Below are 24,979 nucleotides of genomic sequence, written 5' to 3' on the forward strand. Positions count from 1 at the left end.
GTAAGTGAACATTTTTGACATAACGATTCAGAGTAAATCATGATGATGACAGAATGATGAGAATGGTAAAATAAGATAAAAAGACAAACGGATGAAGATAATTGAGCAGAAATATGAGGAATAGATGAAAGGTAAACAAGATAAATGATGAAATAGAATATGAATGAATAAGATTACGATGAAGATGAAGATGAAGATGAGGAAGAAAAGTGGGAGAGATGAAGGTGTTGATGTGGATAATCAACATTGGAACAATAAACGAACTGGAAAGAGAACTTATTTTCTCTTGAAAAAAAGTGATAACTTGCAAAGAGAAAATTTTTCCTTTGTTTGTGATGAAAATTCTGAAGAAAATTTTCTCAATTCATACAATGAATGATGAGGAGAGAGATTAAGAAAAACGAGTCAAGAGTAATATGTTTCATCCACGCAATGAATTTCATCCTGGAATGAATTTCATTCATGATTGTTGTTCATCATGTAATCAAGACTCAGCAACCTTTTATTTTATCATCATCACCATGAATATTCTATTAGTTGATGTATTTTTGTTCATCATGATACTTTTTTTTTGTTAATTTAATATATGAATTGATGTGTTTGATAACTGTTACTCAATCATCATGTTACTGATTTCCATGATAATGTTTGTCATGATAATCTAAAGTTCTGAGGTTCATGAATAAATCACAGGTTGAAAGATTAAGATGATGAATGAAAAACAAGCAAAGGAAGAGAGAGAGAGAGAAGTAAAATTAAACAAAAGTTCAGTGTTATCTGAATCTTGATCATGATGGTAACATGAAAATGTACCAACCGGAAATTGAATTAAACGTTTCAACGAAATTTCAATCAAAATCTGATATTATTGTTTAAACACTGATTTATGAATCTCATAAATTTGATCATGTTTTCCTTCAGAATATTAATAATTGGCTCGGAACTTTTTTCTTCCTCAAACTTTACCATGTAAAGCTTACCAATTTACTCATGAAATTGATGAAAATTTTCACTTTCATCTCTAAGGATTAACATGATATGATGAAAGAGTAATGAAATTTGCTGAACACATGGGAAAGGAAGAGAAAGTTAAGCGATGAAAATTCTGATTCAGAATTTTTCCTTTCTCTTCTTTTCTTCTTTTTTTTGCTTACCTATTATTATTCTCAGCATTTAATTATCTCTCCTGAGTTACAAGGATGATTTATATCATAATCTGTTGAAACTGAGAACTGAATTATCTGGTGACTGTTTTGCAATTTTAAAATTGATTTACTTTTAATGATTTTCGCCAATAAAGAAGATGATTAGTTGTAATAATTGATTCAAATTCTATTGAGTATTGGTCATTATCAATTTTCTTTCATTGATTACACGATAATAATGAGAATTTTTCTCAATAATTATCTAATATTAATATTTCATTTTTTCTGTTTCTCTCAATAGACCCAAACATTTTTCCTAATTCTTTTGGTCATTTGCATATTTGACTATATTGTTGGGGTCATTTTACCGCCAACAATTGACCAGCAAGCAAAAGGTTTCATTGGTTGGAGTAATGAGGTTGCAATGTCCAATATGTGGCCTAAATTTATAGCGGGTGAAGGTTTTTTCACTGTATTCGGTGTATTTTTCCCTTCGGTAACACCAATTTTTACCGGTGCCTGTATGTCAGGTGATCTTCGTGATCCCGCCGGTGCAATACCAAAGGGAACCTTTTATTCAATCTTTGCCACCTCTGGTACCTATGCTCTGTTTATCATAATCCTTGGATGGACAGTGGTCTCTTATTCAACTGGAAACATAATCGGCTACCCGTTTACCAATATTACCGCTTGTGACGATTCATCAGCTTGTCCCTTTGGTTTAATCAATGATTACAATACGGTTGCTCTTTCCTCTGGTTTATCACATGTTGGCCTTGAAATTGAACCATTCATCTATATCGGTATATTGGCCGCTTCCCTTTCCTCCGCTCTTGGTTGTTACATGGCTGCACCAAGAATCTTCCAATCATTTGCCGAAGATGGCCTAATACCGGGTATCTCTTGGTTTGCCAAAGGTTATGGTCCATCAAATGATCCACGTCGAGGTTACCTTTTAACCTTTGTCGTTGCCGGTATTTTCACCGCCATAGGTAATCTTAACCTGATTGCTCCCTACATTTCAAACTTTTACCTGATCTCATTTTTCCTGGTCAACATTACCTGTTTCCATGCTGCATGGGTCAAGACACCCTCATTTCGACCTGCATTCAAATATTTCAATAAATGGGTCTCATTTATCTCAGCGGCACTTTGCTTCCTGTTAATGTTTCTACTTGACTGGGTTTCCGCTCTTGCAGCGTTAATTTTAATGCTAATCATTTGGTTGTACATTTCAAAGACAGAGATTAATGTTAACTGGGGAACAACCTCAGAAGCTCAACTATTTAACCTTGCCCATGGGTCAGCAATGAAAATGTATTGGGCTGAAGAGCATGTTAAAAACTATCGTCCCAATATTTTACTACTAACAGGTAATCCCTCTGCTCGACCTGCACTTATCGATATGGCCGCTTCATTGACCCGTGATTATGGTATGCTTTTCTTGGGTCACATTAAAAGAGGTCCAATATCCTTTGAGACTCGTAAGAAGGCAAATGCAGCACAAAAAGTTTGGCTTCGAATGAGAAAAGTTAAAGCATTTTATGTTCTAAGTGAAGGTGAAAATCTACTCGATGGTTGCCAACGAATGATTCCAGTAAGAACTTTTCTTCTTTCGATTCTTTTCTCTGATTTTTTTTTTGACTTTATTCTTTTTACCCTTTGACAAGGTCAATTTAACGCTTTGTCCATTTTCACACCAACATATCAATTCTCTTCCTTTATTTTCCCTTCGCTGTCTGTATCTATCTTCAGTGTTCCCTATTGAAAAGGTTAAGAAAAGTTCTTTCAGAGAATCTTTAAAATAACTCACAAGAGAGATTAAGATTAGATTAATGATTTAAATCTCTTACAATTTAACCTTATATAATTGACCGATAATCAATCTTAATGTTGAAAGTAAATAGAAAGTTTTTGTTTTACTTTTCACTTTTTGATCAACCAGTTCAGTTTACATGGAGAAACTTTTTCTTGAGTAAAATTTCACCAGCTAATCACAGGAAAACTCAGGTTTTATCCTCAGGGTGGTAAATATACACAGGAAAGTGAGTGAGTGAGTGAGTGAGAGAGTGAGAGAGAGACAAGTGGGTTAGGGAGAGAAAGAGAAACAATTTTTTTGTATTTATCTTCATTTCAAGTTTTTCTTTCCTTGATTCTTTCAAGACAACAATCAATATTGATTGTGATCAACTTAATGATTAGAGTTTTTTTCTTCTGTTGATTGTTGATATTTTCATTTCATGTTCAAATTCACAAAGAGGTAGATTTCATGAGAAATTTATAATTCTTTGAACAAAACTAACAAGTAAAAAAAGTCTTGAAGATATTTCATCAATCCTATTGTCCATTGTGTCTGTCTCTTGACCATTGAAGGGTTTAAACCCAATCAATTTCAATCAACTAAATCATTTTATCAAATTTACTTTTTCTTTACTTTCTCTCATTCATTCTTGTATTTTGTGTGTATTTTTTTATCCACTACTTAATTGCTAATCATTTCATGGTCATTCAATTTCTTGGACAATTGTTAATTGTTTGTAAAAATTTTGTTGCAATATTTTGTTTCAATTTGTAAGTGTTGATTCAATAAAGTAAATCAATCAGCTGATTAATCAACTGTTATTACCAAAAGTAAAGAAAATACATTCTAGCAAATAGAGTTGACAAAATGTCAGAAAAATATATTTTTTTTGCTGCTCACATCATGTTGATGATTATCTTTAATCATTTGACAGTGAATTAAATCATTGAAACACAATATTACATCTGAATTAATCTTCTTTCAGTTAATCAGTCTCATCATTATCAGCAGCAGCATTACCTTGAGGGTAGATTAAACTAGAAGAGACAATGAAGATGAAGAAGATGATGATGATAAGTAAAAGAAGAAAATTTTTTGTCATTCTGGATTAACTGGAAAAGCTTTCATGATAAAGTTAATACCATGATGATGGTGATGATGATGATGATGATTATCAGGTTAGTTTTATAATAATCAATTAAAAAGAAACGTCCAAACTAATAATCTAATCAATCAAATTGTTCTGAAAGGTAATGATAAATTAATTGATGTATTATTGTGATACTTAAATGGTGATAAATAATCAATTACATTGGTACAAATTCAAATCACTTTGTGATAAATGAATTTACTATGATAGAAGTTGATTTATTATTAATGACCTAAGGCTATTTTCCTTATTAGTATTATTGTTGACAACTTTGGACATTGGGAATAGTTGGACTTTTATATTGTACATATTTATGTATAATTAATTTTTAATCTTGTTGATGTTTAGTTTTGTTTTTGTTTTTGGATAGTTTTAATGAATTGATATTTTACCGTTATGTTTACCTTTACAGACTGTTGGCCTTGGTAAATTGAGTCCAAATATCGTGATGATGGGATACAAAAGTAATTGGCATGAGAAAGTTAAAGATCCAAAGGATTTACAAGACTATTTCAATGTTATTCAGTAAGTTAAATGATCAAATGTAAACCATGATCAAGTTTATGATGAAAATAATGTTTCCATGGAAACTTGGAGCATCTTCATCATCCGCATCATTATCTTTGTCCTAATCATCTTTACTTGTCATCATAAAAGATGATGAAGATTATTGAGATGAGTTATATAACCTGTTTTGTTTTTGTCTTCCAGACAAGAGATGAATAGAGTGAGTAGGAGGCTGAGAGAGAGAGCGAGAGAGAAATTGGATCGAGTGTAGGAGGAGGCATGAAATTAATCCATGATTCTTGCATATTATATGTGAATAACTTTGCTAGAGGAAGAAGACGATAGTGATTATGATGATGACGATGATGAGAGAGTAAAAAAAGAGAAAGATAGTCAAGTTTATCCAAATACTAAATATGAATCGAGATAATATTGATAATCCATCATGACAATAAACTCTAACCCGTTGCTTTGTTTTATTTTCACTCTATCAGAATGAGAATGAAAAAAATAATGATAATCTATTAATGGATCAATAAAATTGAGTATTTCCATCATTTTATTCATGGTAAATGGATGAGTTGTCATCTTTTTCATTTTCCTTCTGAAAAATTCTGATAAATCAGCTGATCAATTATCAGTTATTCATATTATTATTATTATTTTCTTCTTCTTCTTCTCATAAGTTTTGCCGATTCTCTAGCTCAATAATAATAATAATTAAATGCTAACGATTTCTCTCATATTCTGATATTTATTATAATAAGAAAACAAATGACATTAAGAACCGATCTTTTCATGTGAATTCATAATAATAATAATAATAATATCATTCGAAAATAGGAATTGAATTGAATAATCGTGTCGAAGTAGATGAAAAGTGAAAGGATAAATTATTTTTCTTCTCATAATAAGAAATCAGAATTTTTTTCCTCATCTTCTCTCCATGAAAAAAATAATATTCAATTCCAATGAACATGATATCTAATAAGGTAAACACAAATTATTATCCAATTAAGTTCATGAGAGGAAAGTAAATCTTATCCTGATATAATTTTGCAATTTCCTGTTAATATGATCTCTCAGTTGAGCTTTGGTGGTTGTTGGAGGATGAAGATGTAAAAATAATTGAATATTTATATATATCAACATGAGAAACTAATAAAAAGTAATAACTTGTAAATTAAATTCTGATAATTCTTGTATATATACTAGTATCTCTCATGATTTGATTTTTATCGTTGAAACTGAATTTTGGTAGGAAAAAAGTTTTTAAAGTTATCGGAAACTCTGAATAACAGTCTGGAGAGAATGTGATTGATGATCAAGTTTCAAGTTCTATTCTGATGAAAGATTACAATTACGATACTCGAGAATGAAAAATATCAAATTGGAATTTTTATTTTTTGTTCTATTGATAAATTTTCGAGTTTTTTTTTCTTTTTTCTAATTGGAAAACCGTTTTTTTCTGTTCTTTTTTTAAACTTCATAATTCATAGTTACTGTCTAGATGAACATATATCGTTGGCTATCTGTCGAGTTCAGGAAGGTTTCGATTTCTCTGAATTTTTCTCTTCCGTTTCATTGGAGAAGAAAAAACCTTACGAGGAAACAATTCGACCTGAGGATTCAAAGTTTAATTTCAAATTTGTCCAGAAAATTGCTGCCACCGAGGAGATGGAGAAACGTTCATCTATTATTCCAGTTCAGGTTCTTGATTCAGTGAATCAATTTCAAAAGACACAGAAAAAGGGAACTATTGATATTTGGTGGCTCTACGATACCGGAGGAATCGCCCTTCTATTAGCATGGCTTCTGAGAAATACTCGTAATTCCCTGTGGTATGGATGTAAAATGAGGGTATTCTCAGTAACCAGAACTGATATTGAAACCGCCAAGTCAAAGTAAGAATCAAATTTTTTTCTTCTTTCAATTTCATCATCATTTTCATGGAAATGATTCTATTATCGTTTGATCAACACCATCACCTTTTTAGCTTACGATAACAAGTTGAGTTATTATTATTCATTGTTATCAGATTTTGAAAATCCATCAACTTTTAGCTTTTTTCCTTTGAGAAAATATTGAACTTTCCTAATGAATTGAAACTTTTTGAAACATCATGACATTGAAGAGGAAAAAGAAAATACAAAATTCTGACAGAACTTTTTTTCCCTGCTTCTTCCTGTTATTGCAATCTCATGAAGACATTATCTGTTTAACGATAATGAGACAATTCTTTATTTTTCTGTGAAATCATCATGAAATTCACCCAGCATTCTGAGTGATTATAATCATGGAAAATTTTCTTCTCTCTCTCTCTTTTTTTTCGTTCTCTTTGTTTTTTTTTGTAAAGTGTTCACTTTGAAATCTTGATTGTGTTTTAATTGTTTCAAAACAAATTGTGTGTGTGAATCTAAACACTCATGGTAAATATTTTTCATGGTTTATGATTTATCTGCTCAGCTTATCAGAATCTATGGTTTTAACAGTGTTAGCATAATAAAATGATTAAATTGATGAAGATCGTTGGTAAAGTTTTCTTTTCCTCTTTTTCTATTCTACTGAAGCAAATTATTTCGAAACTGAAAATTCTCTAGAAATTTTATTAGAACAATTTTTTTCGTATTCTGTTAAGCTCGCTGATTTCTTTCTCTATTTTCCTCTGTATTTTCATGGAGAAAGAAATCACAGTAGAGTATTTCACGTAGTTCTTTAGAAGAGGAAAGATTAGAACTGGGTGGTTACCTCAAGTTCTAAACTTTCTTTTCCGGTGAAGAAAAGTTTCATCAAGTAAAAGATTTAATGAATTCTCATGTTTATCAGAATTTTCATCTTTACCAATTTCCCCATTATCACCTTACCTTTTATCTCTCAATTGTTTTTCTATTTCTTTATCTTATTCTGTTCATCGATCATTTCCTCTTTCATCACCAACGAATTCTATTGTCTGAATGAATATTATTACTTCCTGTTTCCATTATAATCCACTTGTTACTCTATTTTCCACCTTATTGTTTATCCTCATCCCATTATTATCTCTCAGTTAATAGAATCGAAGGGAAAAAAATGGTGTAACTTTCTCAATAAAAACAGAGTGAAAAGAAATGACCAATAACATGGTCATCATATTGCTTGAGAGAAAATAAGAATTATTTTCACCAGAATGCTGAAGGAAATTATTCACCATAAACTATTATTATTATTATTATCGTAATAAATATTACATTTTACTCTCAATGAAATCAAATGATAAACTTGGTGATAGATTAGATATTAACCAATAATACTTTCAATCACTTATATATACTAACCGATTGTTTATCAACCTGAAAAGACAATTGTGTTTACCATGAAGTAAAACATTCTCAGAGGGAAATAATAATATAAATCGATACAGATTATCATCAGAATGATTATCATTACAATGAAGACAGACAGAGACTTAGGGAGGCGAAGGAGATAAAAATCTCTCTCTCTCTCTCTCTCTCTCTGATCATCATCTCTCACTAACCTAATTTGCACTTTTGTTCAATCCTCATCTCTTTTTCATCAGGTATCTTCATGATGATGACACACAATCATATCAGAGACTGTATTGTGATTATGATGATGATGATGATGATGATGATAATGTACATTATTAACAGGTAACAATGGATAATATAAATAGGAAGATAAAAAGAGGAAGATAGAAAATTTCGTTAGAAGAATGAAGAGAAAACCAAGGTAAAGAATGAAAGTTTTCTTCTCTTCTTCTATTTCATGATGATAATGATAATCGAAATCAAAGATTATCTCATATATATATTGAACTTTTTACTCACATTTTCCACTTGCTATTCAGGTATTGAAGGAATTCTCAATGCTGAATAAGCTAGAATGATGGTGATGATAATGACCGTTGATGTTGATGATTCTTATTGGATTAAATTCACTTCTCAATAATATTACATGAAACTCTGAGCTTCATGTTTCTAGATGATGATTATTATTATGATGATCTTTATAGTAATTCTGATAATTTCCCAATTGTGTGTCAATCAATTGTCGAAACTCTGGATAATACTCATGACGGAATTTTTCTGCTATTCTATTAATAATAAACAGATTTAGAAAATGTTCAATCTCGTTTTTTTAAATGAGAGTATAAATATTGTATGATTGATGAACTTGAAATCTGAGCCATCTCCATGGACTGAAATTCAGTTGATGAGCAGAGATTTAGTGTGACTGAATTTTTCTCACTCCATCTAGTCCAGTGGGTGCTAATCTTTACTTGAATAAGTTCTGGTTAGAGAATTGCTAAATCTCTGGAAAAAAAGAGAGGACAAAATATGTATTTTGATTCAGAATTTCATGTTGATTCACTTTTCTCCATTGAACCTCAATGAATTGATTCTCAATTTGATACTTTAATAGGAATTCTTTTCATTTTTATTAATCTCTTTTTTTCCTCTAATTTTCATGGTAAAGTTCATTTGAAATATGTTCTTTTTACTCTTGTGAAAGTCATAAAATTTCATCGAATTGTCGAAATACTTTTAAATTTTCAATCTAAATCTGAATGTAATTTAAGCTCTAAAAGATATTATCTCAAGTGCTTGGAAAGCTGATCCGTTGGGATATTCAGGTTGAATCATGATAAAGTTGATCGGTAGATTAGATGGAAAATTGTTGATAAATATCATTGTGATGATGACTTTTGGAAGATAATATTATTGATGATGAGTAGACCGATAGAAATGTCAATATATAAAGTAACGTATTTACTATGATATCATGAAATGTTATCAATGAATGTTTCAGAGTCAAATCAGAATAATGAATGAAGCACATTTTTATGATGATGAATATGGGAATTGAGATAAAAATGAGTAGAAAAGATCATCCTTTTTCCCTGTTGGAGTGAGAAAAAATTCTGAAACAAATTCTATTCTCTGATATTACAATTCAATATTCTCTTATGCTATCATTAATTTGTACTCTCTCTCTCTCTCTCTCTCTCTCACACTCACTCTATTATCTTAATCTTTGGCTAAATTTCATACTGAGTTCAAGTATATAAGTTCATTGGTTGAGAGGGAAAAAAGTTTTCGAAAAAATGTTTCAAGCAAATTAAAGGTTCGAATTCATCTATTGACATGTTTATCCATAGTTTATGTATGTTATCATAATAAGGAAAAGTTATGATAATAATTGAATAGAATATTTCAATGGGAGGTGTATCATTTTCTTCAGCACAAAAGAAAAGAAAAAAAAATTTCTCTCTCTATTTGAAAATCGAGGCAAAAAAATGAAGTTTCCATAGAGAATAAAATAAAAAAGTTCTAAAACTGTTTAGAATGATGAATGTATTGGATATTTATCTTATATTCAAAGAGAGAAAAGGAAGAGAAAAAAAATTGGTTCAATATTGAAGGGTAGAAAAACATGAAACCCATCAAGTCTCAATTCGGATCATTATCATGATTTGGAACTTTCCCCAAAACTTAATTTTCTTAATTTCTTTCTTTTAATTTTCTTTAATTTCTTAATTTTGTTGTTTACCCTCTTATGCTTAAAAAAGCGTTTAATTAATGATTCATTGTTAATCCGTTAGATTAAGCCTAAACTTTTAATCATTTAGATGATCTCTCACAGTTAACAAGTTTTGTCTTAATTTGATCAAAATTTGATCAAATTGGAAAGAGAAACTTTTTCTCTGTCTTTTTCTCTTTCTTTTCCCTTTCTATTGTTTTTCCACTTTTAAGCTTGATAAAGCTTATCATTTAACCTTTTATCTTAATCGTATGATTAACTAGCCAAGTCGCGACAATAAGCACATATTGGTCATTGTTAATCTATTGTTCTCCCTTATCACTATGATGATTTTCCCTTTTGTCAACAATAATTGTTTCCCCTTTCATCATCATCCTTATTATTATAATCTCCTAATTTTGTACCCCCTTTTTAATTTCTCCATATAATCAAAGATCAACTGAAAAGATCTTCAGAGTTTATTAAGAGTTTTACTAAGAGTAATTCAGAGTTAATCAAGAGTTAATATGAGAGAAATTCAGAGTAAATTGAATTTAATCCACTCTCATCTGTCTAATTGACAAATCCAACTCGTCTCAACTCATCTCGACTCTTTCTCTCAATCTTATCAGATTTTCCCAGTTCAATGTTATTTTCATTCTTTCTTTTAATAAATATAATCAAAGTTAATTAAACTTAGTACAATCCTTTTCCGATCACTCAGTGATTTGAATTGTGAGTAACGTAGATCCCAAACGGAAGAATTGGAATAAACCGAAAGGGTCCTTCGAACCTCAAATATCTATTTGTGGGTAGATTCCTTCTGAAACTTAGTCTTTGCCTAAGATCATCGAGAAAATCAATCTCATCCTCTTCGAGTTCCGTCTCATCTAATCAAAATTCCCCCACAAATTGGCGACCCAGGCAGGATCCTTTCCACCTTTCCCGTGCTTCCCACTTTTGTGTTCTACCTTCCCTACTACAATTCTATCCCTATCATTTTGTGATCTTCTTCTGTGCTTCAAGTGAAATTAGCTCTATTTATTATGCCTCCGAAAAAGCGACCTGGACGAAAAGCTAAATCAACCCTCGTCATCTCTCCAATCGACGATCAACATCAACCAACCGTTTCGGACGAAACCGTCCACACATCTCCTCAAGTTCAACAACCACGAGTGTCTCGTTCTCAATCGCCAATTGCTACTACTCCTGTTTCCGGTCGTACTCGAAATAGACGTAATCAATTAATCCCAATGGAAGAGAAATTTCTAAAAGATCTTGAACCTTCGGAAATGATTTATCTCTTTGAGATTTGGAATTCAACCATCCCGTTGCCATCCCTCGCTAAGAAACGTCTTGTAGAAATAGTGAAAACTCATCTACTGCTTCTTGGTGAACAGTTAAATTCTGATGAAATCTTAGATTTGCCTGTTGGTGACCTCAAAGATCAAGCCATCCCTGAATGGATCTTAGATTTCCGTACCAATGGAATCCCAGAGAACGAAATCCAAACATTCATCAAAACCGTTGGATGTGAAGAAGAATCAATCATAAAAATTTCTTATTCAGAACTTTTTTCCTTGCCTTTGGCTCTCGGTTCATTAAACAAAATTAAAACTCTTCTAAACACCTATGGTGCTCATCTAATTGAACCATCTCCATCACAATCATCATCTCATCCACCAATTCCTATGGAATCTCAATTAACTGCAAGTGCTCTAATAGAGATTGTGAAACAATTAAAAGCTGATCCAGTTATTCCTGAATTCAACAAAGGTGAAGATCAATTCCAGTGGTTAACTAAAACTCGAGATCGTCTCGCCAAGGAAAATGTCGACGACAATACCCGTTTACGACTTCTTCAAAAAGCCATGGCTCACGAAATGAAAAGTGCTGCTGTTGAATTGGATTCAATTACCAATTATCAAGAATACGTTTCTACCTTGTTTGACAAGCTACGCACGCCTGAAAGTCAATATTCAGCCGATTTTGAACTTCAACATTGCCGTTACAATCCAGAGGATCATCCAGAGAAATTCTTCAGCGACATGAAACGTCTTGTTGCCAAATCACTTGGTGATGTCAATGATAGAGTTTATCTTTCCCTCGTACTTCAGCATATTCCGAAGTACATTCGAGATGAAATCTACAATCTTGGAATCAATGATGATAAAACAAGAATCTTCAACTTCCTCACTAAAAAACACTTCGACTTTAAAGTCAATCAAAAACAAAAAGAAAAAGCTAAAACTTCCAAACCTTATGACAAAACTAAAGGTAATCAAAATTACAAAACTTCTCAACCTTATTCTAAAGACAAATCGTCATCTCAACAATCAAGAAACAGTAAGTACTGTAATTACTGTAAGAAAGACGGAGATCATACTATTGATCAATGCAACCGCCTAGCAGCTAGGAGAAAACAACTTAATTTACCTCCTTATCAACCTCGAACCTCCTCTAATCCTAATCAAAATCAGAATCAAAATTCTAACGTCCCTGCTATTACGAATTTCTCAACTAATCTAACTACTATTCCAACTAATCAACCTTCCTCTCTTCAAGAAAATGCCCCAATCTTCGTTCCTCGAGAACCTATTCAATCTGCACTCCGTGTCCCTGATGTATCCTTTGCTACCTCTCCATCCGTCACGCAACTAACAAGCTTATGTGATGCTTCCGTTATCCATATGCCTCAGATCAAACTAAAACTTTGTCTACCCAATAAAGAATTGGTTAGAGAAGGTAAAGTTTTACTTGATACTGGTGCTTCGACCTGTGTCATTGACGCTTCCCTTGCTAAGGAACTTCAAGTTCATACCATTCCCTTTAATAGATATCTGAAAGGTATTTGTGCTAATCTAATCGATTGTCAAGGTTTTGCATTCGCTATAGTTAAACATAATCAGATGGAAGAATCCAGAGTAATCAAGATTCAAGTTTGTAAAAACTTCGAACCTACTTTTCTGTTAGGAAACGCTTTCATGCATGTTTATTATATGAAGATTATCTCAGACGGAGATAGATTTACAATCACTTGTAAAGAACAACCTAATTCAATCGAATACGATGATGCCGAATTCTACTTTCGCTTTTGTACTCCCACTGAAACCTCCCACATCATTGAATCTACCATTAAAGTTACTGGTAATAGTTCATCCGATTATATTCTTGACGAATCCTATCCTTATTCTCGCTCTCATTCTAACTCATTCGAAAAAGTTCAATTGAACAATCTGATTAATCCTCATTCTGAAATCAATCCTCTCTTTAACATCAATATTAATAACAATCCACCTCTCGTTACCTTTAAACCTTTCCCCGAAAACTCGCTAATCGCTACGTGCGCTGTAGTTTCGGAAAAAGAATTCATTGAAACTCAACAATCTCCTCTAATCAAAAAACTTAAGGAAAAAATTAATCCTAATCTTACTCAAAATCAACAAAATGAATTGCTACAACTACTTGATCTCTATCGAGATGTATTCTCCAAGCATAAACATGATCTTGGATTTGTTCCTTCCACTCTTTGTCCTGTAACAATCAATCTTGAAAATCAATCCGTACCATACCAAAAGCCTTATAGTTGCGCTATCAATCGTCGCGAAGCTTTTAAAGAGATCATCAATGATATGTTGGCCCATGATCTTATCGAACCTTCCGATGCTCCTGGTGGTTCACCTTCAATTCTGGTTCCCCGTTCTGATGGTTCTCATCGAATGGTTATTGACTATCGTCTTCTCAACCGATTAACCAAAGTACCTCAATATCCAATGCCTCGTATTGATGACTGCCTAGAAGTAGTTCGTGGTGGTAATTATTTCAACATGTTTGATCTGGCGCAAGGCTACCATCAAATAGAAATCCCTCCTTCGGAAAGAGAAAAAACTGTCTTCGTGACTCCAGACGGAAAGTACCAATACAAGAGACTTCCAATGGGTCTCTCTGGTGCTCCATTCATCTTCCAGAAGTTCATGAATAAGGTCCTTGAAGGATTGCAATACATCCATTGCATTGGCTACTTCGATGATATTCCTGTTGTCGGTAAAACATTTCCCGATCTTCTAGAAAACACTAAAAAAGTTTTGGATCGCCTACGTCAATACAATTTGAAGGTAAAACCTGAGAAATGCCAATTCGGTGCAACTGAAATCATCTTACTTGGACATCTAGTATCCGGTGATGGAATTCGTCCTGACCCGAAAAAAGTTCAAGCACTGATCAACCTTCCCTATCCAAAAAGTGTCAGGGAACTCCAATCAATCTTAGGCTGTTATAATTATTTTAGCCGGTACATTCCTAACTATTCCAATTTAGCTGCCCCATTATATCGACTCATCTCCAAGGAAAGAAAATTTAAAATTTTGCCTGCCGATAAAGCAGCTCTTGATAAACTAAAACAATCACTTCTCAACACTACCCTGTTAGTTCATTATAATCCTAATCTTAGAAGAAAAATCTCCGTAGATGCTTCCGATGTTGCTGTTGGTGGTATACTACTCCAAGAAGACGACAAATCGGAAAACTATAATCCTGATTCTCCAATCGAAGACGTTAAAGATTGGTTACCCATTTCATTCTTCTCACAAAAACTTCTTAAACATCAAATTCACTACTCCACTTCAGAAAAAGAACTTCTTGCCATTCTTGTCGGTATTTATAAATACAATCATTATCTTGATAATACTCATTTCTTAATCGAGACAGATCATCACGCGCTCTGTCAACTCACCAAAACTAACTTTAAAAATTCTAGACTGCAACGCTGGTCTATCATGTTATCTTCCTACGATTTCAAAGTTATCTATCGTCAAGGTTCAACTCATCCTCCCGACTGCTTTTCCCGATACCAATCGGAATGGGATCACAGAAAAGTGATAGATCCTGAAGAAGAATTTTTAGATAAAATCTTCTTGACTGAATACATCATCGACCACGAAGATAATCGCTACTACGATATCGGTCTCAACATCATCAACCTCTCATTTGAATCTCCTCTCTTCGACTTTGAACAGGTAAAAGAACCTCCACAATTTCTATACACCATTTCTACCGAAGAATCAACCCTTCATCCTCATCATCAATCAAAAAATTCCAACTCCGAATTTCTTCTATGGAAAGAAAAGATTCGACTTCATCAAAAAGAAAATCCCGATATTCAATCCATCATCATTCAGTTGGAAAATCCAAATTCAATCGCTTCAAAACGCTACACGTTAAAAAATGGTTTACTTTATCGTAAAGACACTAGAACTCCATTCGGATCAAGACTTGTTATCGATCCAATCATCCTAAAAGAAATCTTTCATCATGAACATGAATCACCACTTGGTGGTCACTTCGCTACTGAAAAAACATATCTGAACATAGCCAGACGATTCTGGTGTAAGTACCTCTATGAGGAAATCAAAAAGTTATGTGATTCGTGTATAACTTGCAATTTATCCAAGCCTACGAATGTAATTTACGTCGATCCTTCAGCGAAGCCAATCCCTAATGAAATATTTGATCGCTTCGAGTTAGACGTGCAAGGACCAATTACAATTGGTAACAGTAAAAAATACATTCTAGTTCTCGTTGATATCCTATCACGACATGTTTTCGCTAAGTTAACTAACAATCAGACTGCTACAACAGTAATCAACTTCCTCACTCCCATCTTTCAAATTTTCGGTTATCCCAAATACATTCAGACTGACCAAGGTTCAAATTTCCTATCCGAAAAAGTTCATGCTTTCTTCAAATTGAACGCTATCATTCATGATATTTCTAACCCTTACCATCCTCAATCCCAAGGAATCGTGGAACGATGCAATAGAACAATTGCTGAACGTCTACGAACCTACGTTTGTGAAAACGGTACCAAAAATCTCAAACTCGCTTTGCAAGCTAGTCTCTATGCTATCAATTCGTCAGTCCACAAAATCACTCGATTCAGCCCTTACTTTTTAGTCTTTGGCCGCGAACCCAATAAGCCATTAGACAATTATCTTTCTTTCAATCACATCTCTCCAATCACAGTCACTCAAGCCCGAAAACTAACAATTGCCCGACTAAAAGCTCAACAACTATACCAAATCAATCGAACAAAACTCTTACATCCTCAATCTCCATACAAAATAGGCGACTTTGTCCTCGTAAAAAATGAATCCCATGATCCCTCAATTTCGAAAAAGCTTAGAAACAAATATCATGGTCCCCATCTTGTTACTGGAATCAAAAAAGGTTCATTGCTACTCTTAGAATTAGATGATTTAGGTCTATTTACCTCTAACGTTTCTAACACGAAATTATACCGAGGTGAAATTACCTCTGAAATGAGATCTCTTAAAGATAATCACTTTAATGCAGATTCATACCTTGATTCTGATGACTTCGATTCGATCGAACTCAAAAGAATTGCTGACAATCATCTCAAAGAAATATCTCAACTTGAGAATTTCGATGAATCAATTCATGAGCCTATTCCTTCTAACCAATATAAAAATCTTTCGCCCGATCATTCTAATGATTTTAATTCAGAATTAGAATCGCATTCACTTAATAATCACATAAAAACTTTCAATTCAAGCGTAAACCAATTTCCAAAGTCACACCAACAAATTGAGAAAATTATATCAAACGAATCAGTTTCTGATTTCTCCACTCATTTCCACACTAACAATCACCATGATCAACAAGTAATCAGTCCAACTAACAAGAGAAAATATCGAACTTCAGACCAAATGATTTCTAAACAAACTAATCTAATCCTCGATAATCAGAATAAGCCATTTACCAGAAATCAGTCGAAACAAAAACATATCTATTTGCTTTATTATTTTCAGAGTATTGATCTTGATGATTTTCATCCTAATCGTTTTGATCATTATAATGATTTTAATATTGACTCTAAACTTAGGAAATTTAATTGTTCTAATTTATTGTTAAAACAATATTTTAATCCAACAATTAAACAAAGTCAATTGGTAACTTTTAATTGTTCCGACATTGGCGTTACTGTTGCTAATTCTATTGACCCGCCTACTTCCTTTGTTTCGTTTCGCCAATTAAACCTTTGGTTACTTAGTTACATTAACCTTTGTGATTTCGATCGGTCAACCATAAAGTTTAACTTTCTCTTAATCTCAGTTTTTCTCATCTCCGATTACTTAGTAATTTTTCATTTCTTTCTTCCTGATAAATTCATTTATTTGAATTTCTTCTTAACACTTTGTGTTCTTAACGCTTTTTGCTATCAGTTCGAAATTAAGTCAATTTACTTTCTGTGGTTTTTAAAATCAACTGTGACTCTCTCAAGCTTTGCTTTCTTTTGCTTGATTAGCTTTAATCATCCATCTTTTAGCTTAATTAATCTTAACATTAGTCATCATCATTTGATTTCTAACGCTTTTCCTATGGATAAAAGTAACATTCCCGAGATCCCTCTTATTAGTTTTTCTCCCGAGCTTCAATCGACCACTTCGATCAGTGTTACTGCTCAACAGTCTTCATCGCCCAAGTCTCCACTCTTCAAGTTTCCTTCTTCAATACCTCTTGGTGTTAATCCTGAAAGTTCATCTTTAACCACGATAATAGAAGTTGTTAAGGATCGAAAGGAAAAAGAGACTCGCTCTGAAAACTTTTACCAATCCCTTGTGGAATCAAGTTCAGACTCTGAAAGTGAATCAATTATCTACGCTCCTGTTCGTTCTGGTCAATCTTCTAATAAAATCTCTTCGAAATCTACTACTCCTGAAAATACGAACTCATCTCTAAAAAGATCAACCTCCACCAATTTTGTACGTTCACCATCACCTCTCTCAAAACAGAGAAAAATCAACATGGAAAATTCAGGTAAGATCGTAACTGGTATCAACCCTGAGACTTCTTCCACTTCTAAACCTCAAACTTCATCAATAAAGAAATTCCCTGAACGTTACCTCAAACCTTCCGAATACCCCCTCGAGAAATATGAGTTCCCAGCTCCTCTCCCTCTTGCTACTCCTCCGAAACATTGTTCATTGGAACAATTTCTCAAAATCAAAGAAATAGTTCAGAAAAAATATGATTCTTTTTCTAACATTTATTATAAGTATGAAAAAATGATTCGAGAAAAATTATATTTGAATCTCTATCAGGACGATAGCATCTATTCAGTTCCTTTACCCAAGATCCCTAAAGGAATTTCCAAGTCTTCAGTAAATCATGAAGAATTAAATTCTTTCATTAATGAAATACGATGTTATTTCTGTGAGCAAATCGCTCTTCTCCCCGTCGAATGCAGTACCTGTCTTCATTGGTATTGTATTAACTGCGTTAATTTTACCCAAGAATTGATTAAAATTCTTCAGTTAGTCCCTGCTCATCATCATGCAAACTTCATTTGCCTCTTCCCTCATTGTATCAAAACTTTTGCCGCTCTCGACGATTATCCTGTCTTTAGTAGAATCAGCCATTCCGAGAATTATGTTAAGTACAGGAATTGTAAATTCACCTGTAGATACACTCTTTGTGCCCAACAGTTTAGTCCAGGCCTCTTACACGAACACGAATCTCGTTGTCGACTCGGTCTTCTTCGAGAAGAAGTTGATCTCGATTCAATCGAAATCTTTAGAAAAGGTTCCTCTATGAAGGAATTAGCCGAATCAGCTCCTAAACGACTCATGAATTTCATTCCGCCTCACGTTCGTTGTGCCCCTCAGCCTCAGATCACCTATTCAACTCATGAGCTTTACTCAAATCAAAAATTTGAGCTTTATGCTTGCCTCTTGTTGAATAAAGAGAAAAATCCAAACGACCCATTCTTAGCTCCGCAAATCATTAGGTCTCAAACCAACTTAAAACTTGGTTTCTGGACTACCTTCTTGAAAGCTAAAGATCCCTCTCTTCCCTTAGCCGAAGAGGAAGAACATGTTCAAAGCTTAGGTTTCCCTCCTGTTAATCCTTACCCAATCGTTCAATCCCGTCCTCGTACCATTAAATGGTCTTCAGTACCAAAATATCTTATTGAGGATAGTGAAGAATGGTTGAAGGCCTCAGAGGGTGAGTACCGTTATGATCTTCCTCGAGCCCCGGTTAAGACAGCTTCTGAAGCTGGTGGTCGTGTTAATCCATTCATCAAAATCAACCCCATCGAAAGACTTTCAACCGAAGATCAAGAAGAACTTCGAAAATCAATTACTTCCTGGTTCCCTATCTCTCTCCGAGATTTTAATGAAAAAGACGTTGTTCCAACTTGCAAAGATCCAGTTAAAATCAGTTATCGGAACAATCGCCGAATGAAAGCAACTCAAATCTTCAACGATGTTTCCCAAATCCAATTGGAAGAATTAAAAGAAGAACATCAAAAGTTGATCGCTGAAAACACTCAACTTCATCCTGATGCCAAGAATACGTATGCAGTTCACGCCGCTTATGTACGAATTTCCAGAATTAACCGTGAAGGTAATCGAGTTATTGGCCCTCACCCTGTCTGGATAGTCATCGTAGATGGAAACTGTGAAGTTGTATACGAAACTCTCGTCAACTATCCCGCTGTTAACTACATGGATACGAAGTATCATGGACTCAAGTTTGAAGACATCAAATTTGCCAAACCTTTCTCATCCGTCCGCGATCAAGTCATCATTTATCTTGCTGCCGCTAAACAAATCATCGGTGCTGGATTGATAACCTTTCTTCAATCAATTGAACTTTCACCAGCCGAAATCGACTTCCTCCGCCCAAAACTTCGTGATATGACAATTTATCTATCACCTTACCGAACATCCGCCGCCTCTCTCTCACTCGTTTCATTCCTTGTCTTTTCTGGTTTCACCATTCGTGCCACCGCTCATTCCCCTGCAGTTGAAGCAATTACTGCAATGAGACTTTACATGGCATTTTGGCAAAACATTGAAACCAAAGTAAAATCAACTAAATTTGGAATTCACAACCGCTCCCTTAAACATTATGTTCGTAATCCCAGAGTATCCCGACTTCATGAAATCTTCTCAAATTTGGTTGAACAAAAGAAGCGCTCATGGCCTGCAAACTGGTCGTACTATCATCACCATGAAACTATTCCAGAATATTCAGAATTCTCATGTGTTACCCCTGCTGCTTCTTTTCCAGCTACACCTTTTCCCTCTCCATCTAAATCAACCTCATCATCGACCTCTTCATCTTCATCCTCCTCATCCTCGACTTCATCATCATCGTCAACCACAAGTTCAAGCTCAACTTCCAGTTCTTCGGAATCAAAACAATCCGGAAAACTTTCCCACTCATCATCAAAATCTTCTCTGTGCTCAAATCCTCCTGTTGTTGATGCTAACCCTCAACCAGAACTTTTGGATCGATCACCCGAAACCAATTCATCTCCTCATGACGATTTTATTCCTGTTCCTGATCTACCATCACCTCAACTCTCAACTATCTCTGATCCACCCACTCAACCAAGTTCATCCCAGGAAACTCAACCACCTTCGGAAATCTCATCTTCACAAGTTCGCCCTGATCTCCAATATCCCACTGACTGGCCTAATCCACCCGATCCCTCGGACTTTGAAGATCCAAATCCTGAAGATGTTCCGTCTCAAGCCTTAATGGGATGTCTTAATCAAAACTTGGGGGACTGAAGGGTAGAAAAACATGAAACCCATCAAGTCTCAATTCGGATCATTATCATGATTTGGAACTTTCCCCAAAACTTAATTTTCTTAATTTCTTTCTTTTAATTTTCTTTAATTTCTTAATTTTGTTGTTTACCCTCTTATGCTTAAAAAAGCGTTTAATTAATGATTCATTGTTAATCCGTTAGATTAAGCCTAAACTTTTAATCATTTAGATGATCTCACAGTTAACAAGTTTTGTCTTAATTTGATCAAAATTGATCAAATTGGAAGAGAAACTTTTTCTCTGTCTTTTTCTCTTTCTTTTCCCTTTCTATTGTTTTTCCACTTTTAAGCTTGATAAAGCTTATCATTTAACCTTTTATCTTAATCGTATGATTAACTAGCCAAGTCGCGACAATAAGCACATATTGGTCATTGTTAATCTATTGTTCTCCCTTATCACTATGATGATTTTCCCTTTTGTCAACAATAATTGTTTCCCCTTTCATCATCATCCTTATTATAATCTCCTAATTTTGTACCCCCTTTTTAATTTCTCCATATAATCAAAGATCAACTGAAAAGATCTTCAGAGTTTATTAAGAGTTTTACTAAGAGTAATTCAGAGTTAATCAAGAGTTAATATGAGAGAAATTCAGAGTAAATTGAATTTAATCCACTCTCATCTGTCTAATTGACAAATCCAACTCGTCTCAACTCATCTCGACTCTTTCTCTCAATCTTATCAGATTTTCCCAGTTCAATGTTATTTTCATTCTTTCTTTTAATAAATATAATCAAAGTTAATTAAACTTAGTACAATCCTTTTCCGATCACTCAGTGATTTGAATTGTGAGTAACGTAGATCCCAAACGGAAGAATTGGAATAAACCGAAAGGGTCCTTCGAACCTCAAATATCTATTTGTGGGTAGATTCCTTCTGAAACTTAGTCTTTGCCTAAGATCATCGAGAAAATCAATCTCATCCTCTTCGAGTTCCGTCTCACCTAATCAAAATTCCCCCACAATATCCACAAAAAGAAAAGACAATCATGATGATAAATAAGTGAGAACAATTTGTTTATCTCAAGTATGAATAAAAATTGCCGATTATCAATCAATATTAGTTCGTTAAATTAGAAGGAAAATTTTCTGAGTTTATGCTCAACTTTGGGTGAAAAATGAGAAAATGTAGCAATTCTGAGCCTTCGGTTTCAACTCTTAGATACTTGAACGTAAAAGATTTGATCCTAAACTCAGAATTTTATTAGGTCAAATTAGATACTCTAAATAACGGTACTGGTGATGATTTCGATCTTGAAATTTATCATCTTTGCTCATGAGACCAAAATATTAATAGTTTATTAAAGTTGTCGATTCAGTTTTGACATGGACACAATCAACTGTCAATTTCAATTGGATGCTCACCTGATAATGTCAATCATATCCTTTTATTGGGTAACAATTGATTGTCCAGTTGATTGGAAAAAAAGTTTAACAAACTAAGACTAATTAAAAAGAGATTGCAATTGATTTGATGATCATTTCAAAGAAATTGGATCAATTCAAGTGAAAGATGAAAAGGGAGAAAAGAGAACGAAAAAAAATGTCAAAAAGGATAATAGGATAAAATGATTAGTCGAAAACATTGGAATCCATTAACTATCATGAAAGTTTTTCTTTCCGAAAAGTTAATCATTTAAATGTTCACCGACCATTGGAAACTTTAAATCTCACCTCATGATTGAAGTTGAGGGAAGATAGGGAATAAAAGTTCTGAACAAATGAACTAAACTGAATCGTAGTAATTACTTGGTGAGTTGTTTTTATTTCATTTTCTTATATATCTTTTTTGTTACTCTCTGAGTGAGATAAATTTTCAAGACAATTGAGACTTGAAATTTGTTGAATTGATTGATATAAAAATAAATCATTTAAGAGTAAAAAATTGACCAGAAAACCCTGAAAATGAAAATAAAAAACTTGAGTTCTAAGGGTGAAAAGCTAACAAATATATATAAAAGTTCAATGTATTCATCCAATGTCCATCCACACTTTAAACTTTCAGTAAGTAAAGAGAGAGAGAGAGATGAAGAAAGGAAGATGAAAGTAAGAGATATATATTGGTCAGTATTTTTACTATTGTAAATATGGTCAAGCAAATCTAACGTTCGATTTGTTGTTGTTGTCGTTGAAAAAAGAGACTCCTTTAAATGTCAAGTCACGTCCATAAGATTGTCCAGTGGGAGGGTCAAGTCACTCTTATATTTATTGGATGAATGAAAGACAGAGACAGAGAGATGACGATGAAAACAAACTATGATTTTGATACCAATAAACGATTCTATCCAATTCATAAATGAGAGAGAAACAGATAAATAAGATGAAGATGAAAGTTGGGAGTTGAGGAGAGACTGAAAATATGATATCGACCCATAAAAGGCCAGTCACATCTTACTGTCCACGTTAAATTTGATTCGAAAGAAAGAAAGAGAAAGAGAAAGAGAGAGAGAGATGATATGAAGATGATCATCTTTTATTCTTAACTCCCTGCAAACTAATATCAATATTAATAGCAATTGAAAATGGAGACAATGAAAATGACCATGTTGAGTGTCACCAGTTTTATCAACATCATCATCATTATCATCTTGATTCACATCTCTAAACACTCATTATGACTCTTATCTCCATCACCATCATCATTATCATCATCATCTTTTACTTATCTCCGAGTGCTTAGATAATCGATGAGAAAAACTACTTTTCTATCAGCATAATGTAGTCCAAATGCTGAATTTTTCATGACCATCATGATGATGTTTCATTTTGTAGCAAAATTTTTTTTCCTTTTCTCCATGAAAAACATTAGCTTACGAATTCTTTTTCTTTCTCTCTCATTCTCTTGTTTTCCATACAATTATTGTTATCATGAAAGTTTTATTTCTATTCAATATTTTGATTCTATTCTCTAAGTTTTTCGATTATTGTTTTTTTTTTCATTCTTTTCTACTCTGATTTTTGTAACATTTTGTTATTACATTTTCAGGATTATCATGATGGATGTGAATCAAATTCTGAGACGGAAACGAATCTAGATTATTTTTTTGCTCTTTCTCTTCCTTTCAAACTTATTCGCTCATCCAAATTCTGATCACCATAGTTTTCTCTCATTGTATCTCTCATGATTTGTTGAATTTGCATTTCATTTGTTATACATGATAATCAGTTTTATCTATGACCATGTTAATCATGTGAATTAATTAAACCATCAGCAGTCTAGAAAAAAGTTCTGGTCCAATATTGATAACATTTTGACCTCGATTTTGTCAATATTAAGGATTAGTGACCAATCCCCTTTATTCATTTGACATTCTATCTCTTTTACATGTAAAACTATTCAGTTGTTCATCTCAATTATCATGTTATTGAGAATTTGAGTTACACTGAGTTTTCTCATGGAATAGAACATGGAAAGTTTGTTCCAATGTTTGACAAAATTCTCCTGGAAAATATGAAATTTTTAATGAGAATGAAAAAGATAAAAAAGTTCTCAAATTTATATGCAATCAAATGTTAATCTGATGACGATAATCATATTACATGATCTTCCAGGGAAGTTTGAGAATTTTTCTCCAGGACAAATGAGAAAAAGAAATTTAGACGAATGAAAAAAAAATATTTCTACCAGAGTTTTGTATTCCAAAGTGTGGAAAATTTCATCAGTAAAATTCTAGTGGGAATTATCGAGGAAAGGAAGTTGATCAATTGATTTAATCTATTGGAATCAGGAAGTGACAGAGAGATTGAAACGGAAAGTTCTGAGAAGGAAAATTCTCTTTCCAAATTCGTAAAGAAAATTGTTGAAATTCTCAGGACTTCCGTCTCAAATAAGAATAACTTATCAGGTAAAAAAAAAGAATATAAAAAAATTCTTTTTATCAGTTTTATCTGTTTTCTTTTTCTTCATCTTCACCAGAATCACCATGAAATGAAAATTTACCGTTAACCTTCAAAATCAAAGCACTGGTCATCTATTTGTTTCAACTTGACCACACAAACACTGAAGGGAAAGAAATGATATTCATATTATGTTTCAGTTTATTTTCCTTCCCTCATCAACACAGGAAAACTCAATGAATAGTAATATTAGAATTACAGAATCGATGATACATGAGATTTATTAGCATTCAGATCAGAAGCTGAATTGAAGAGAAACTTTTTTATCTGGATAATCAGTCACCAGAATTTTTAAAAGTGAATAATTTCTCATATCATG

The 24,979-nt window shown here is 33.2% G+C and overlaps 1 protein-coding gene across 1 annotated transcript in view; it reads left to right on the plus strand.

Annotated features, from left to right (window-relative positions):
• Positions 1-24,979, plus strand: part of LOC128395151 (solute carrier family 12 member 3-like) — a 50,218-nt gene that overhangs the window by 15,508 nt on the left and 9,731 nt on the right. Inside the window, exons 6-8 of the mRNA XM_053355551.1 lie at positions 1,447-2,742; positions 4,509-4,621; positions 6,103-6,507. Of these exons, the coding sequence (XP_053211526.1) occupies positions 1,447-2,742; positions 4,509-4,621; positions 6,103-6,507 (1,814 nt within the window). The remainder of the gene's footprint in view (positions 1-1,446; positions 2,743-4,508; positions 4,622-6,102; positions 6,508-24,979) is intronic.

Source organism: Panonychus citri, unplaced genomic scaffold, assembly GCF_014898815.1.
Source record: "Panonychus citri isolate SS breed McGregor unplaced genomic scaffold, ASM1489881v1 Contig00141, whole genome shotgun sequence".
Taxonomy (NCBI): Eukaryota; Metazoa; Arthropoda; class Arachnida; order Trombidiformes; family Tetranychidae; genus Panonychus; species Panonychus citri.